We start from the raw sequence: 20,159 nt of genomic DNA, 5'->3' as shown, positions 1-20,159 counted from the left end.
TGCAAGCACACTAAATAAATTAAAAGTATGACTGACGGTGAATGTGAAATCTCCAAACAGGCATGATCAACGTTTTACTGTCATATTTCTACTACAATGTGTATCCTGTATATTTTGATATGCAATATTTCTCCGATATCTTGATATGCAATATTTCTCCGATATCTTGATATGCACTATTTTACTGTTATCTTGATATGCAATATTTCTCCGATATCTTGATATGCAATATTTCACTGATATCTTGATATGCAATATTTCACTGTATGATATTTTGATATGCAATATTTCACTGATATCTTGATATGCAATATTTCACTTTATGATATTTTGATATGCAGTATTTCACTGCTATCTTGATATGCAATATTTCACTGCTATCTTGATATGCAATATTTCACTGATATCTTGATATGTAATATTTCACTGATATCTTGATATGCAATATTTCACTATTATTTTGATATGAAATACTTCACTGTTATCTTGATATGCAATATTTCACTGATATCTTGATATGCAATATTTCACTGATATCTTGATATGCAATATTTCACTGTATGATATTTTGATATGCAATATTTCACTGATATCTTGATATGCAATATTTCACTTTATGATATTTTGATATGCAGTATTTCACTGCTATCTTGATATGCAATATTTCACTGCTATCTTGATATGCAATATTTCACTGATATCTTGATATGCAATATTTCACTGATATCTTGATATGCAATATTTCACTATTATTTTGATATGAAATACTTCACTGTTATCTTGATATGCAATATTTCACTGATATCTTGATATGCAATATTTCACTGATATCTTGATATGCAATATTTCACTGATATTTTGATATGCAATATTTCACTGATATCTTGATATGCAATATTTCACTATTATTTTGATATGAAATACTTCACTGATATCTTGATATGCAATATTTCACTGATATCTTGATATGCAATATTTCACTGTATGATATTTTGATATGCAATATTTCACTGATATCTTGATATGCAATATTTCACTTTATGATATTTTGATATGCAATATTTCACTGCTATCTTGATATGCAATATTTCACTGCTATCTTGATATGCAATATTTCACTGATATCTTGATATGCAATATTTCACTATTATTTTGATATGAAATACTTCTGTTATCTTGATATGCAATATTTCACTGATATCTTGATATGCAATATTTCACTGATATCTTGATATGCAATATTTCACTATTATTTTGATATGAAATACTTCACTGTTATCTTGATATGCAATATTTCACTGTTATCTTGATATGCAAATGATATTTTGATATGCAATATTTGACTGTTATCTTGATATGCAAATGATATTTTGATATGCAATATTTCACTGACATCTTGATATGCAATATTTCACTGATATCGTGATATGCAATATTTCACTGCTATCTTGATATGTAATATTTCACTGCTATCTTGATATGCAATATTTCACTATTTTGATATGCAATATTTCACTATTTTGATATGCAATATTTCACTGATATCTTGATATGCAATATTTCACTGATATTTTGATATGCAATATTTCACTGATATTTTGATATGTAATATTTCACTATTTTGATATGCAATATTTCACTGCTATCTTGATATGCAATATTTCACTGATATTTTGATATGCAATATTTCACTGATATTTTGATATGCAATATTTCACTGATATCTTGATATGCAATATTTCACTGATATTTTGATATGCAATATTTCACTGATATTTTGATATGCAATATTTCACTGATATTTTGATATGCAATATTTCACTGATATCTTGATATGCAATATTTCACTGATATCTTGATATGCAATATTTCACTGATATTTTGATATGCAATATTTCACTGATATCTTGATATGCAATATTTCACTGATATTTTGATATGCAATATTTCACTGATATTTTGATATGTAATATTTCACTATTTTGATATGCAATATTTCACTGCTATCTTGATATGCAATATTTCACTGATATTTTGATATGCAATATTTCACTGATATTTTGATATGCAATATTTCACTGATATCTTGATATGCAATATTTCACTGATATTTTGATATGCAATATTTCACTGATATTTTGATATGCAATATTTCACTGATATTTTGATATGCAATATTTCACTGATATCTTGATATGCAATATTTCACTGATATCTTGATATGCAATATTTCACTGATATTTTGATATGCAATGTTTCACTGATATCTTGATATGCAATATTTCACTTTTATCTTGATATCCAATATTTCACTGATATTTTGATATTGCAATATTTCACTGATATTTTGATATGCAATATTTCACTGCTACCTTGATAAGCAATATTTCACTGATATTTTGATATGCAATATTTCACTGTTATTTTGATATGCAATATTTCACTGATATTTTGATATGCAATATTTCACCAATATTTTGATATGCAATATTTCACTGCTATCATTTTTTTTCCTTTTTTGGGGAGGTGTTGCAGTATAGTATTAAAATCAATAACAAGTAAGTCTACAATATGTGGTACTTTTCTTATCAATAACAAGTAAGTCTACAATATGTGGTACTTTTCTTATCAATAACAAGTAAGTCTACAATATGTGGTACTTTTCTTATCAATAACAAGTAAGTCTACAATATGTGGTACTTTTCTTATCAATAACAAGTAAGTCTACAATATGTGGTACTTTTCTTATCAATAACAAGTAAGTCTACAATATGTGGTACTTTTCTTATCAATAACAAGTAAGTCTACAATATGTGGTACTTTTCTTATCAATAACAAGTAAGTCTACAATATGTGGTACTTTTCTTATCAATAACAAGTAAGTCTACAATATGTGGTACTTTTCTTATCAATAACAAGTAAGTCTACAATATGTGGTACTTTTCTTATCAATAACAAGTAAGTCTACAATATGTGGTACTTTTCTTATCAATAACAAGTAAGTCTACAATATGTGGTACTTTTCTTATCAATAACAAGTAAGTCTACAATATGTGGTACTTTTCTTATCAATAACAAGTAAGTCTACAATATGTGGTACTTTTCTTATCAAATATGCTATGTTTTTTGTACAATTTGTGCCAACTACTAACTTGATAATTGATATATAAAAGCTGAATAATATTCAAAAGCTATGATGGAAATGCATGTGTATGTAATATTACAAACTTAACAAAAACAAGAGTGAAAGTATGGTTTGTATTAATAACTTGACACATGATGATGACACAAACTTTCATATAGTACAAGTTCATTGATAATAAATTTTAATCTTTTGAATGAAGTTCACTTGTATCTGTACTTAATTTGCTAGTCAAGTTTTGCAGAGGATTTCATACCAACAAACTGTCCACTAAATGAAATTGAGAGCATGGTTAAACCATGGGGATGAGTCGGAGAGGAGTATAACTGGTATAAACAGGTTTACTTTTCTCAATTTCAAATAGGTCTACATGAAGCGTTTTATTAATAATTATTTAGAATGATTCAGTCTTCATTTACAGTGCAACACGATTGTCAGATTATGATTAGAATGGCCAGCTCAAAATCTACAAATTTCCCATTTGAGCCTTGTTTCTGCTATTTGTTTCAAGTGTATAAATGAGCACCTGGTAGGATAGAGGTTGCTCTGTGAAGGATTGAATCCTATGCGATTGCATGCTGCCCAGAAAGTTAAAGAAGTAAATTTAAGGGCCTGCGTGTCATGTCCATGTGAAGTGCTTTAATCATAGAGTTGAAAGGTGAATGGAAAAATCTAGATATTGTACACATCATTATGTACTTACTTGGGTGTTGTAACATCCACTGGTGTGTTGTTATTGGTGGTCATCTGAAGACTTTTTTGTTTCTTGGCATGGTTTTTGCCTTGATAATGTGACTGGGCTTGTGTTGGTGAATTGAAGGAAACTCCACAAATTTTACAAAAGTCATCGGAACTTGCAAGTTTTGTGTGCATTGCACCGTTTGTATTCAATGTTGGTGACGGTGGGTCTACTGCTTCTGTATGTTCACTGTCTTTGGTATCTGCTTCTGTTTGTTCACTGCTACCATTTGTCTCTTGTGATGTTCCATTCTGTTCTATTGAAGACAGGTCTGTGTTCTCTGTCTCTTCAATGGATGGTGCTTGAAGATGAACTTGAAGCAAAACTTGACTTTGTTTTTGTAGATACTGCCTAACTTTTTTGGCATGATTTTTGCCTTGGTAGTGTGCCTGAGCCTGTTGGGGTGAGTTGAGACTTACAGAGCACAGCTTACAATACAGTGGTTGCATCAAATCAGCTGGTAATGTTAACACTGTAGTGGTGGGTATTTCTACAGGGCTGGTGGGCTGCTCACTGGTGGATACTGTAATATTTACATCATCTGCCTTTCGTTTCTTCCCTCGAGGACCTTGAACAAAAATATTTTTAAAAAAGATAATATTAATATAGATTTTGCTTCATAATTGGTATCATGTTTCTTTTATTCTGAGACTGCAATTATATCTTTTCTATTTTTAGTATTTCCCCTCTTGTACAATATCAGTGGTCAGGATGGAGGGGTGAGGTGGAAAGAGGAGCGAGGTGGAAGGAGGGGGAAACTGATCCATTTTCAGCACTATATGGAGGATAGCAGTAGCCGAATTCTGGAATTTGATGAAAATATGTTAGTACCAGATTAAAGCTTTAGTAGCTGTAACTGCCAGTGGAATACAAAATGCAATGTAGTTCCATACTGACAATGGGGCTCCATACTAACAATGGGGTTCCATACTAACAATGGGGTTCCATACTAACAATGGGGTTCCATACTAACAATGTAGTTCCATACTAACAATGTAGTTCCATACTAACAATGGGGTTCCATACTAACAATGTAGTTCCATACTAACAATGTAGTTCCATACTGACAATGGGGCTCCATACTGACAATGGGGCTCCATACTAACAATGTAGTGCCATACTAACAATGGGGCTCCATACTAACAATGGGGTTCCATACTAACAATGGGGTTCCATACTAACAATGGGGCTCTATACTATCAATGTGGCTCTATACTAACAATGTAGTTCCATACTAACAATGGGGCTCTATACTGACAATGGGGCTCCATACTAACAATGGGGTCCATACTAACATTGGGGTTCCATACTAACAATGTAGTTCCATACTGACAATGGGGCTCCATACTAACAATGGGGCTCCATACTAACAATGGGGTTCCATACTAACGATGGGGCTCTATACTAACAATGGGGCTCTATACTAACAATGGGATTCCATACTAACAATGGGGCTCCATACTATCAATGGGGCTCTATACTATCAATGTAGTTGACTGTTCCATACTGACAATGGGGCTCCATACTAACAATGTAGTTCCATACTAACAATGTAGTTCCATACTAACAATGTAGTTCCATACTGACAATGGGGTTCCATACTAACAATGGGGTTCCATACTAACAATGGGGTTCCATACTAACAATGGGGTTCCATACTAACAATGTAGTTCCATACTAACAATGTAGTTCCATACTAACAATGTAGTTCCATACTAACAATGTAGTTCCATACTAACAATGGGGTTCCATACTAACAATGGGGTTCCATACTAACAATGTAGTGCCATACTAACAATGGGGTTCCATACTAACAATGTAGTGCCATACTAACAATGGGGTTCCATTCTAACAATGTAGTGCCATACTGACAATGGGGCTCCATACTAACAATGGGGTTCCATACTAACAATGTAGTGCCATACTAACAATGGGGCTCTATACTAACAATGGGGCTCTATACTAACAATGGGATTCCATACTAACAATGGGATTCCATACTAACAATGGGATTCCATACTAACAATGGGGCTCCATACTAACAATGTAGTTCCATACTAACAATGGGGCTCCATACTAACAATGGGGTTCCATACTAACAATGTAGTGCCATACTGACAATGGGGCTCCATACTAACAATGGGGTTCCATACTAACAATAGGGTTCCATACTGTCAATGGGGTTCCATACTAACAATGGGGTTCCATACTGACAATGGGGCTCCATACTACCCAGTACAAATGAAATGTTTTTAAATTGTTGGTGTTTTACACAAATTACAGACATATTATCATAGTTAATATGTGTAGTGATAATAACAGTAGAATTACTTAACACTAGAGAATCAAAGTTTATATCAAAGTCTTTACTGGTGGAATGTGGATGTCACTGAAGAAATCACAAAGAGTATAACAGTTGAACCTTGTTTAGTACAGACTCGCTTATAATGAAAACCCGATTACAGCGAACACTTGTCGATGGTACCGATCTCATGCCATTGTAAATCACTATGTTTAGAACAAACTCACTAGAGTGAAAACCTGTTTACAATGAACTGATTTTGGTTTTTGACACCTAGAACAATCTTAAGTATGCCAAATGTATGCATACGATTATAACAAAATATGGATATAATGAACTGAATTCCTTAGTCCAAAGCTATTCATACTAAATGAGGTTTGACTGTAATTCAATTCAAACTAAAATCCTTCAAATGACCTGCTGAGGTGTGAAACTAAGTTGAAGATTAAAACTGTTTTGTTCTCATTTAGACCTGGAAAACAAATAAATAATAATAATTAACAAGTCATTGAGAATGACATAGTCCCCGCTATAATTGGGTTTTAAGGAATTATCACTACTCTGATCACGCAACAACATTTGTGAACCTAAAACAAACAGACTTAGATATGTTGTGTGTGCTTGTTGGACATGGAATGTGCCTCCAACAATAAAGGATTGGTTGGGTATGGGGATCATATCACGATGAAAATGGAGTCTGAGTTATGGCTTTGGACATGGAAAATTCGCAAACAAAATGGCTGCCAGGCAGCCATATTGGATCGTATCACGACGAAATGGATATGCACATGTATGTCATAGAACACTGTCCTAATACCAACTTTAAATGAGATCTGTTCAAGCATGTCTGAGTTATGGCTTTGGACATGAAAATTTGCAAACAAAATGGCTGCCAGGCAGCCATATTGGATCGTATCACAACGAAAATGGATATGCACATGTATGTCATAGAACACTGTCCTAATACCAACTTTGAATGAGATCTGTTAAAGCATGTCTGAGTTATGGCTTTAGACAGGGAAAATTCGCAAACAAAATGGTTGCTAGGCGACCATATTGGATCGTATCATAAAACAAATTGAGGTGCATATGTATGCCATAGTATGTTACCCCTGTACCAAGTTTGAAAAAAATCGGTCCAGGCATCTCCAAGAAACAGCTGCGGACGGACGGACGGACGGACGGACGGACAGACGGAACCCAATCCATAAGTCCCCGTTCCGGACTTCGTCCGCGGGGACTAACAAACAAGGCTTCTTGGAAGACATAGCATCCCCCCCCCCCCCCCCCCCCCCAATGTATTTCTTGTAGTGACTACAACAAGTTCTTTAGTTTGTACATTATGTCGCAGGCTTTCAGTTCAAAAAAGACAACTACTATGGCCAAAGTTGTAGCCCCCATTGGGCTTCGCCCTTCGGGGGCTAATAATAAATTATAGCAAATAAACACTTTAAATTTTGAATCCAAGTTTACACAATAAAGGACTACTTGATTTGGATATGTACAAAAGTGAATGAAGTTAATGACTTCTGTATTGATATTATGTAGAATAACTCTTATAATTGGTGTTGTATGGCCATGTCACATTGTTTTTTATTCATTTTATTTATTTCTTATTTCTTATAGAGTGCATTACATTAAAACAATCTCAATTCGCTGTTTTTGTATAATCCTTTCCCATGATTTAGTTCTTGCTGAATTGTGAATGAAATGGAAGTCAATATCAAAATATACAATGTACATACAGTCATGTGATGATACAAAAGTTTAGAAGTATGTAGCCAGGCATGGAAAGATCTGAATTGCTTTACTTAGTCTTAGTATTGCACAGACATACGTACATTGGGAAAATGGGGTGAAGAAATCACTGATAACAAATCATTATTGTTGTAATGGTCCATATAGGAAATGATGTCCACAAGATAGCAAGATGTGTTTATCACATTAATGTACTTCGTATATACAACCCTGGCAAGCTTAGTTTGGACAAGTTAAAACTGCACAGTAAATGATGTAAGATAGCAAGATGTGTTTATCACATTAATGTACTTCGTATATACAACCGTGGCAAGCTTAGTTTGGACAAGTTAAAACTGCACAGTAAATGATGTCTACTAGATAGCAAGATGTGTTTATCACATTAATGTACCTCATATATACAACCGTGACAAGCTTAGTTTGGACAAGTTAAGACAGAGACAAACAAAATATTATTGCGGCTTTTGGTATACACATAAATTGGCAGTGGTGTTGGTGACGCAGACAGTAACAACACTGTAATTGCCAGAGCTAAATACTGGCAGATATAAACATACACTGGAATGTCACAAAAATAAAAAATTGCAAGAGTCTTTCCACTGGGCAAAAACTTATACTGCCATAGATATCACCTTACTGTGAATGAAAATATCAACATCATATATTAACAGTTTAATGCAATATGTCTTAAAGTTGTCGAAAGGGAACTTGCCACTCTAGTAATTTGTTCATACATCATTTAGAATGCACCGAATCAAAATAATCAAGCTATCCTTCTTCTTTACGCCCTGTTGAGACATTGAGTGAAACCAATCACTGGGGACTTTGACTATATCACTCTTCAAGTTTTAATGCTTGATAACATACTGACGTCAGTCTCTTCAGTCTTCTTACCTTCACTCTCATTACCAGTTTCCTCAATGACACACTGGGGAGGTTTACTCAGGAAAAGAAAGATATGGCAATAAAATTGTATGTTTGTAACACTAGGGAACATTTCTCCAACTGGTTTTTATTATGATGTGTTAAACCTATCCATGCACAATTACACATCAGAAGGTTTTATATAACTTACAAGTGATCACTGTATCATTCCAATTATTTGATGGGTACATGTTGTATTTCAGCAGTACAGTTATGTTATGATAACTGGATTATGTTTATTTCAAAGTAAGGCATTAAAATAAAATTGTGTAGTTCCGATTACATTCAATTTTAAAATAGGTGGGGTAGGTAGATTTGTAATTTTATTTTATTATATATATATTTTTTTCATGTGTGAGTGTCTAGTTCAGGTTTTCCATTGTTTTCCAAATGGTCTCTGTGTTGTTTATTTCTTCCTATCAGATGTACAGCCATTACAGATTGGAAGAATAGTTTTATATTGTCTTTTTAAGTTGATGTCAGTTTCCGCACTCACTATTTCTTGTGAGACTTCACGATTTTCGCGATTTTATTATATTTCTCGAATACGTAAAACAAAAGTTTAGGGTAGGCATGAAAAACTAGGTGGGGGTCGGGTAACAGGAACAAAACAACTTTTTTATTTGGCCTAATCATCTGCATATTATTGTAAGTTTTAGAGGATTATTTCATATTATTGTAAGTCTTAGAGAATTATTTCATATTATTGTAAGTCTTAGAGGATTATTTCATATTATTGTAAGTCTTAGTCTGAGGATTATTTCATACTCAATCAAGGAATGTTATTTTTCCTATATCTACCTTGCTAATAATGCTGTATTGGTATACAGATATATCTACCTTGCTAATAAGATCAAGTGTCCTATAGAAATTTGACTTTTCATCAGACATTTTGATGTTTTGCATCTATAAACTAAACTTGACATGTCTGTAAATCGTGTAGCCTTGTTCATACTTCTAGTCATAGACATTAAACGTAGAGTGTTGCCTTGGTAACATCTAAAAACTGATTATAATAAAATCTCAAATAATTAGGCTTAAAAGTTATAAATAGTTGATTCATGAAAATGGCTACAGTATGGATTGTAACCATGGATACTGTATTTTGTGATTTGTACTGAATAGACTGTATTACAGACATCTATACTGATCTTGATTTGTACTATCATTGTGGTATTAACAACCATGACAAATACCTGGCCAGATTTTACCTAGATATTCACCAATCATGACCTGGCCAGATTATACATACTCACGATCAATAACAAAGACACTTTTATTTATTATTAATGACATTGTGCCTATGTAAAATGATAACTGGATATCATATGATAAACAGAAGATACAGAAAAACACCTTTAATGTAAAATTTTATAACAAAGAGCCTATTTCTCAAAGTCAGATTTGTACAACTGTCTTCGAGAGACTGGATTTGGGGATTTTCAAAATACCAAATGAATGACTTTGAGCAATTTGCAAATAGCATGATATTCAAAAGATAGTGTCTGATGGTAAATAAATTATGTTGATAACAGTCATAGCCCTTGGCTATGTACATGTGTATGCTTTGTACATTTCCATGATTTACGCAAATTAGTGGTCGGTCTCTATCACATCTTGTAAGTAAATCTTGGCTATGTATACTTTCTAAAACCCTGTACAATGTACATGATTGATGTAAATTACTGGTCAGTGTATCATTTCTTGTAAGTAAAATGTAATCTCAAAGATAACACACTGAGGTATTCCATAAATATGACCCACCTCAACAAAGCATATCTCAGCTTAGAACTGTTTTTTCCACAAGTCACTATTCGTTAATATATTTTAATTTAATTTCATTTGTAATATTTCACAAATTACAAGAATGCCAGTAAATCTAATCTGTTCTTGCAGCCACAGTATCCTAGGTATAAGTGACAAGTAAGTGATCCACATACAATGTGGTATTTAGTGGTTCAATACCTATGCAAACACATAATACAATTTCCCTTCAATGAGTAGCCTCAGGCTATACTTTCAAATTCAATCCATGTACAATTTGCAACTATCTTTTATTGTACATACTAACACTAGTAGTAGTAGTTCACTCTTTACTCACTATATATATATATCCAAACTCAATTTATAAACACAATGTTCAGTTTGTAGCTGTCAATTTATTGCATAATGTTCTACTCCTTCTGATTATCATAGCAGGTTACATACATTAAAGGATGCCTTATGAATTCACCATGTTTAGTATAAACTTGGATTTTAAATAAACAACATAAAATGCATTGATTTTATTGACTTTCACCTATCTATATGAAGTTAGCATTGATAGTAGTAATGTATATGATAATGCCTTGCTAGGGTACTAGTAGTAATGTATATGATAATACCTTGCTAGGGTACTAGTAGTAATGTATATGATAATACCTTGTTAGGGTACTAGTAGTAATGTATATGATAATGCCTTGCTAGGGTACTAGTAGTGATGTATATGATAATGCCTTGCTATGGTACTAGTAGTAATGTATATGATAATACCTTGCTAGGGTACTAGTAGTAATGTATATGATAATGCCTTGCTAGGGTACTAGTAGTGATGTATATGATAATGCCTTGCTATGGTACTAGTAGTAATGTATATGATAATACCTTGCTAGGGTACTAGTAGTAATGTATATGATAATACCTTGCTAGGGTACTAGTAGTAATGTATATGATAATGCCTTGCTAGGGTACTAGTAGTAATGTATATGATAATACCTTGCTAGGGTACTAGTAGTGATGCATATGATAATACCTTGCTAGGGTACTAGTAGTGATGTATATGATAATACCTTGCTAGGGTACTAGTAGTAATGTATATGATAATACCTTGCTAGGGTACTGGTAGTGATGTATATGATAATACCTTGCTAGGGTACTAGTAGTAATGTATATGATAATACCTTGCTAGGGTACTAGTAGTAATGTATATGATAATGCCTTGCTAGGGTATTAGTAGTAATGTATATGATAATACCTTGCTAGGGTACTAGTAGTAATGTATATGATAATGCCTTGCTAGGGTATTAGTAGTAATGTATATGATAATGCCTTGCTAGGGTACTAGTAGTAATGTATATGATAATGCCTTGCTTATCTGTACAAACCCTGTGATTCTGCTATTTGTCATTATTGGTTTATTATGATGACCATGGTTAACCATGGTAATTTGTGCCATTTAACAAACCATATGATGACCATGTTCAACCATGGTTAACGACCATGGTTGAACATGGTAATTTGTGCCCTCTAACAAACCATAATGACCATGGTCAACCATGGTAAACTCAAGCTCTTCATGTGCAAGAATAAGCAAAATGTGATGGTATCAAATTGCAGGAACATAGATATCTAAGTTTTTTAAATATTGACATAAAATATTTGGTATACCTGACTCATTCTTCTAATCTAGTGAAACTACACTGTACTATGTGAAATGACAACAGAAAGTATCAGGTGAAAACTGTGATTACAGAATGCCATTTTTTGATATCACACGTACACTACAAGAAATAGAACATAACTGTGATGATGTACATGTAGAACTAGGGTGAACAAGATGACGTCTAAAATCTTTCCCAGTCTACATCACATATATCATTTCTTAACAGTCTGGAAAATATTGACCTGGTCAGATGAGAAAGGTTGATGATCACATTATCTCTATGGAGAATATATTCATCATCTACTGGCAGTAGTATTACATCATTCTGCTTTACAATTGTTCCACCTGACAGACCTTATCAAAGTGTCTGTCTGCTTATAAAATTGTGTAGCTTACTCAGAGGTACCTCTTGGTCATACTATATTGTATTAATATGTTCTAAAGCAACCTGTTGGTGCCTAGCTGATTGGTATGTCTGTGTGGCGATTTATGATACTTTGCCATTTCAATATGTGTGTGGGGGACCTTTAATATTCAGACAGGGACTCACTTGGTGATAGCGATGAAATGTAATATCTAAAACATGTCATTACATTGGACGGAAGTATGCAAATTATTATCTTGTTGCCATTTCTACTGAACCTGTCATCACCACAGTATTAAAATGCCAGGCATGTTTTTGATTTTTTTAAAAGACCTTTCACCACCACCATGACTGTAAATAGCTTTCCAACAGTTACTGTAGATGATAGCAATTTAAATTAATGTCTTGGCAAAGCTTTGGTATATTTCACAGAGTACATATATATTTGACAAACAGATTTAAATTAATGTCTTGGCAAAGCTTTGGTATATTTCACAGAGTACATATATATTTGACAAACAAATTTAAATTAATGTCTTGGCAAAGCTTTGGTATATTTCACAGAGTACATATATATTTGACAAACAAATTTAAATTAATGTCATGGCAAAGCTTTGGTATATTTCACAGAGTACATATATATTTGACAAACAAATTTAAATTAATGTCATGGCAAAGCTTTGGTATATTTCACAGAGTACATATATATTTGACAAACAAATTTAAATTAATGTCATGGCAAAGCTTTGGTATATTTCACAGAGTATATATTTGACAAACAAATTTAAATTAATGTCATGGCAAAGCTTTGGTATATTTCACAGAGTATATATTTGACAAACAAATTTAAATTAATGTCTTGGCAAAGCTTTGGTATATTTCACAGAGTACATATATATTTGACAAACAAATTTAAATTAATGTCTTGGCAAAGCTTTGGTATATTTATTATTATTATTATTATTTTAATTTCTTAGAAAACGCACTACACATACGTCACAGTGCGATGTACAGAAACTCTAAAAAGAATATGCAAAATTTAAAAATACACAATGCAAGTGGAAGGGTAAAGAACACACAGTCCTGCGGTGAAATAAATGTACAGCAAAGCAAAAATGAATCAATGATAGTACATATTAAAAAGATAGGTTTTCAAACCGTGTTTAAAAGACTCAACATTCCTTGCAGTACGAATCTCTACATGTAACATATTCTACAGTGATGGCGCGCAAACTGAAAAGGCTCTCTGGCCGTATGTCTTACTGAATGTACCGTGGGGTGGAATCAGACGTAACTTGTCTGCAGAGCGGAGATCTCTAGAAGAAACATACTGCTCTATCAGCTCTGTCAAATACACTTTTCACCGAGTATTTGACAAACAAATTTAAATTAATGTCTTGGCAAAGCTCAAGGTACATATATATATTATTTGACAAACAAAAAAGAAACTATCAGTACCGCTTTCTCCTACTTGATAGAAAAATATTTCTTGAATAAGTTCTAAGTAGTGACAAGATACGTAAGTTAATTCTGATGTCCATCCTTACCTGGCAATGCTGCATTATGATAGAATTAACATACTTTGTACTTTTAGGTAAAATACAACTAGACTGAACACAGGATATATCAGACAATTTATAGCTATGCATATTGTATTTAAAACTTGGTATTTATGGAGTAACTCCATTTTGCAAACACCTGAAGAATTGATGTCCAAATGTTCATGGACAATGCTTTTGCTTCTCATTGCTGCCTTGGTATAATTTTTCAAAACAAAATTACAGTAACTGTATTATTTATGATATTCACAGAAGGAAGTTAATCTCAACAAAAAGAGTTTCAGTGCACTACATATGTATGAAATGAAAGCTATAGTGAAAAGTATACTGACAATTTTGGCACTGTAGCACAACTGTAGAATTTGAAAATTATATGATTGATCATGTAATTTTGAGTGAGTTTATCATTTATATTTTGCTGTAACATTGCTATGGGCAGATCTTAGTTGCTGGGTGCTATGGGTGTGGTTTTGTTTGCGAGATGTGTGCTTATTCATATTCTATGAATGTTTATCAACAATAGGAATCCCTGTTTATCTTTGCAACACTTACCATTATTTGGCTGTTTGTTGCTATGGGCATGGTCTTGTTGCTACGTATATATGTGTCCATTCTTAAAAATGTATCCATTTGCCTACCAACCTCTGTTGTTGTCTTTGCAATTTAATACTATCACATGACTGTTGCTATGGGCATGATCTTGTTGCTACGTATATATGTGTCCATTCTTAAAAATGTATCCACTTGCCTACCAACCTCTGTTGTTGTCTTTGCAATTTAATACTATCATATGACTGTTGCTATGGGCATGGTCTTGTTGCTTAGGTATCTAACTTTGCATACATTTTTTGAACGTTTACCTCCTTCCTTTACCTCCAAAAATGTACCCAATATTGTTATCTTTGGGAAATATGATGGCATTTGACTGTTGCTAAAGGTGGGGTCCTGGTTGCTATGTCCAATTGTGTTATTAAACATTTATCAATATCTGTAGAATAACATTTCTAGAAACATCACCACCAAATTTCACCCCATTCACCCAATAGTTTTTGAGATAATTAAAACAAAGTTACTGTAATAAATTCACATTTCTATACCTTATTTGCATATCAACCATTGGATCATCATGTTCTGAATCTTTTTTCATCTACAGATTTAAAAAAACATCCTCATCAAATTTCAAGGAGAGAAATCTGGTAAAATTCCAAAAATCAGTTGGTCAGTTGTGATTGCTTAAATAGAGTACATTTAGTCCTGGAAGACTATGGTACAGGTAGGGTAAGGTATTGATGTAAATTTTACCAGATTTGTTCCTCTCTGCTTAAGTAGGGTTTTAAATTTTAATGGTTAATAAGCTGAATGTACAGGAAACAATAAATTTTCCTAGGTATGAAAATCATGGTCTCTGTTACCAAGCTTCTACGGTACATGCATAATATAAAGCCAATTTGTTTGAATTTTCTAAGTACAATAAATACAGATATTTTCACTCTTGCAAACTTCATTTATGTCACAAATATTTACATATACTATATGTATGAAATTGTTGAGGATGAATTAACTTGAGAACTGCAATAACTTGAGACATCCACTAATACCACGGTAAGTACTGTACATTTGAAAATATCTTGAGTATGCTTGAAAACGAGAACAACTTTTGTAGGCTGAGTACACCACGATGACAGCTGAATCATATTACATACATACTTATCATTAAGGCTATCTCAGAATCATTTCTCCTGGGAGATTTTATTCACAAAATGCATTCATGATTTCCAGTGAGAAGATAACTTAGAAACATAATATCTTACACTGGAATTCTTTAATATTTACATAATTCAATTCCAGTTGGACCATACATTCCTGCTAACATCCTAAATACATATATGAAACTTATCTGTAGCAAATTGTACATTGTAATTTGATGGTCATTCTCAATTAAGGTCTAGGCCTCCTCAAAGCTGTGATTTTTATAATATACATGAAGACTTGATGATGGCATTTCAACAATGTTTTCATTTCAACCTGTAGGTTATAGATATGATCATATGATATGATGCTATTATTATTTTGATTTTGGTGCCAAGTAATTGTCAATAATATGTCTTCATTGAGGATGAGTTTCATTTATCGTCTTAAGTGTCCGATGTAAACTTACCAGGTTATATGTATTCAATGTAAGAAGTCATTCTATTTCAAGATACCATCTGTTTTCAAACTTATGTATAGTAAGTCTATAAATAGAATATAGTTACCCAGAATAGCAATACTCAGAACCTATATGCCAATGGTCAGTCTATACAAAGAGAATATACCCAGAATAGCAATACTCAGAACCTATATGCCAATAGTCAGAACCTATATGCCAATAGTCAGTCTATACAAAGAGAATATACCCAGAATAGCGATACTCAGAACCTATATGCCAATAGTCATTCTATACAAAGAGAATATACCCAGAATAGCAATACTCAGAACCTATATGCTAATAGTCAGTCTATACAAAGAGAATATACCCAGAATAGCAATACTCAGAACCTATATGCCAATAGTCAGTCTATACAAAGAGAATATACCCAGAATAGCAATACTCAGAACCTATATGCTAATAGTCAGTCTATACAAAGAGAATATACCCAGAATAGCAATACTCAGAACCTATATGCCAATAGTCAGTCTATACAAAGAGAATATACCCAGAATAGCAATACTCAGAACCTATATGCCAATAGTCAGAACCTATATGCTAATATAGTCAGTCTATACAAAGAGAATATACCCAGAATAGCAATACTCAGAACCTATATGCCAATAGTCAGAACCTATATGCTAATATAGTCAGTCTATACAAAGAGAATATACCCAGAATAGCAATACTCAGAACCTATATGCCAATAGTCAGAACCTATATGCTAATATAGTCAGTCTATACAAAGAGAATATACCCAGAATAGCAATACTCAGAACCTATATGCCAATAGTCAGAACCTATATGCCAATAGTCAGAACCTATATGCCAATAGTCAGTCTATACAAAGAGAATATACCCAGAATAGCAATACTCAGAACCTATATGCCAATAGTCAGAACCTATATGCCAATAGTCAGTCTATACAAAGAGAATATACCCAGAATAGCAATACTCAGAACCTATATGCCAATAGTCAGTCTATACAAAGAGAATATACCCAGAATAGCAATACTCAGAACCTATATGCCAATAGTCAGTCTATACAAAGAGAATATACCCAGAATAGCGATACTCAGAACCTATATGCCAATAGTCAGTCTATACAAAGAGAATATACCCAGAATAGCAATACTCAGAACCTATATGCTAATAGTCAGTCTATACAAAGAGAATATACCCAGAATAGCGATACTCAGAACCTATATGCCAATAGTCAGAACCTATATGCCAATAGTCAGTCTATACAAAGAGAATATACCCAGAATAGCGATACTCAGAACCTATATGCTAATAGTCAGTCTATACAAAGAGAATATACCCAGAATAGCGATACTCAGAACCTATATGCCAATAGTCAGAACCTATATGCCAATAGTCAGTCTATACAAAGAGAATATACCCCTGGGACAGCATTAATTTCAGGCCCTGTACCCTCCATAGTAGACGCCATGAGGAACGTTTGATGTTCTTTTGAACCTTACAATTTTGCTGTGATATGTTGCTAAGATGAACTCAGGGGTTGGTCAGAAATAAAAGAAAGGTTTTTTTTTTTTCTGATGTCGGAGCTGCAAACTAGGGTCGGTCGGGAGATGAGAAACAGAAAAATAAAAAGGGCCGCCCTAATACACAATACATATATGTGGGCTTCACATAACCACATCATATTTTTACAAAATTTCTGTATAACTGATGATGTCACAGTGAGTGGATGATATGTATATATGAGATAGTACTTATGATATATGACATGTATGGATACTTCTTATTCTCAGTCCAATTTATGGAAGAAATTCCAATTAAAAGTTATTATGTGATAATTATTTTTAGTTTTTAAAAGTTTCAAAAGTTTTTTCAGGAATAATTCAGAGATTATTTCATGTAATCATTACTGACAAATTCAGACATGTACTATAATATACTACTGGACTTGAATGTTATTGCCATTAAAATTTACAATATGTGATCATTATTATTTGGGGTTTATTGGGAATAATTCTGATTGTTTTATCTCATTTTACAAGCATAATGTACTCCTGAAATCCAAATCTCAATTCCCATTACAAGTTATATTATATGATAATTACTGTTTGGTTTTTGGGCAATAATTCAAATCCAAATCTCAATTCCCATTACAAGTTATATTATATGATAATTACTGTTTGGTTTTTGGGCAATAATTCTAATTCTTCATCTAAAGGTTGAGACATAAAAAATAATGTACTCCTGAAATCCAATACTCCAACGGTATTCCCATTAAAAAGTTGTAATTATTATTTTGGGTTTTGGGATAATTCAGATTGTTTTATCTCATTTTAAAAGCATAGAAAATAATGTACATCTTAACACATACTCAATTCCCATTAAATGTTTTATTATTTGATAATTGTTGTGAGTTTTGGGGAATAATTCATTTTTTATCTAATCAATGTTTAAAGATTCCAAAATAAAAAGCCATTGTACTTCTTAAAATACAACACTCAAATACTATATTCCATTAAAATTTACATTATGCTATGACAATTATTGTTTGGGAATAATTCAAAAATTCAGATCTCATGTTACAGGAATGAAAAATAATGTTCAAATGGTATTCCCATTAAAAGTTCTAATTGTTGGTAGTAAAGTGGCTTTCAAATTACATCACCTCAAACACATTAGAACTTTTTTTTTTAACTCAGAGAGCAAAGATTACTTTTTACAATTGTTTTATACTACCCCACTTTGACTATTGTTCAAACATATGAGGACATTGTTCCAATACACTTTTACTCCGTATTGAAAGACTACAGAAAGTTGTTGCAAGAGTACTCTTAGACTCTGATTTCAATACACCAAGCCATGTTTTATTTGAGTCTCTACAAAGGCTTCCTTTTAGAAAACGAATCATTTACAATGAAGCCGTTTTAATGTACTAAGTCCAGAATAGCCTGGCTCCAAATTATCTCAATGATTTTAGAGGTATTCAAAAAGTGCATACTCGTAATACACATGCTGCAGCTATAGATGAACTATACATTCAAAAACATAGAACACAGCCTGAGATTTTTATGACAAGTTTTTAGATATAATGGTGTTAAACTATGGAATGATTTAAGTGTTGATGTCAAATCCTCCACAATTCTTCAGTCTCTTAATTCTTTTAGAAAATCATTTACTTAGTTTTGTAGTCATCTTGTTATTCTTCTGGCTTTTGCCATTTTACAGCCTTTTGTATACATTTCATTGGTTTGTATTTTTACTTCTTGGTATTTTTAATGTATATATTGTATATTTTATCTCCACACTGAGTGAGAAGAGCCTTTGGCACAACAGTCCATTGAGTTTAAATAAAGTCAAATAATTATAATAATTAGGGTTTTGGTGAATAATTTCCATCGATTATTTCATTTATATCTGTGAGTACCCGTGGTATAAAATGACAAGTTTTTAAACTCAATATCTCAGGATCTAGGCGTGTCTCTTTAGAACTTGTTCAATATTATAAAATGTTGCTTGTATACAAAACAACAACAACAACAACAACAACAACAGCAGCAATTCTTTACACTGAATACAATACATTTTCAGATCCATACCACATCAAGACTGATTTTAATTACATTATGATTTTACCTAATTTTTTCTACAATTTTCGAGAACAATTTTTCAGTGTGACATAACATAAACAGCATTATAAATGCTGTAACGACTGATAAAATACTCTATTTCTTGAGCGAAAAAAAGAAACATCTCAGGCTCTCCAATGGTCACTGCAGTGCA

At 32.7% G+C, this 20,159-nt stretch overlaps 1 protein-coding gene across 2 annotated transcripts in view; it reads right to left on the bottom strand.

Moving 5' to 3' along the window:
• LOC144451390 (zinc finger matrin-type protein 3-like) overlaps positions 1-20,159 on the bottom strand; it is a 139,440-nt gene that overhangs the window by 52,453 nt on the left and 66,828 nt on the right. Inside the window, exons 1-2 of one of the 2 annotated variants that reach the window (XM_078142219.1) lie at positions 15,307-15,330; positions 3,846-4,449 (exon numbers count right to left, since the gene is read on the bottom strand). In XM_078142219.1, the coding sequence (XP_077998345.1) occupies positions 3,846-4,330 (485 nt within the window). In that variant the 5' untranslated portion in view covers positions 4,331-4,449; positions 15,307-15,330. Of the gene's footprint in view, positions 1-3,845; positions 4,450-15,306; positions 15,331-20,159 lie in introns of those variants that run through there. The other variant, XM_078142218.1, reaches the window with a different exon arrangement.

Source organism: Glandiceps talaboti, chromosome 21, assembly GCF_964340395.1.
Source record: "Glandiceps talaboti chromosome 21, keGlaTala1.1, whole genome shotgun sequence".
Lineage (NCBI taxonomy): Eukaryota > Metazoa > Hemichordata > Enteropneusta > Spengelidae > Glandiceps > Glandiceps talaboti.
The sequence above is the reverse complement of the archived record's forward strand: the minus strand, read 5'-3'. Positions and strand labels throughout refer to the sequence as shown.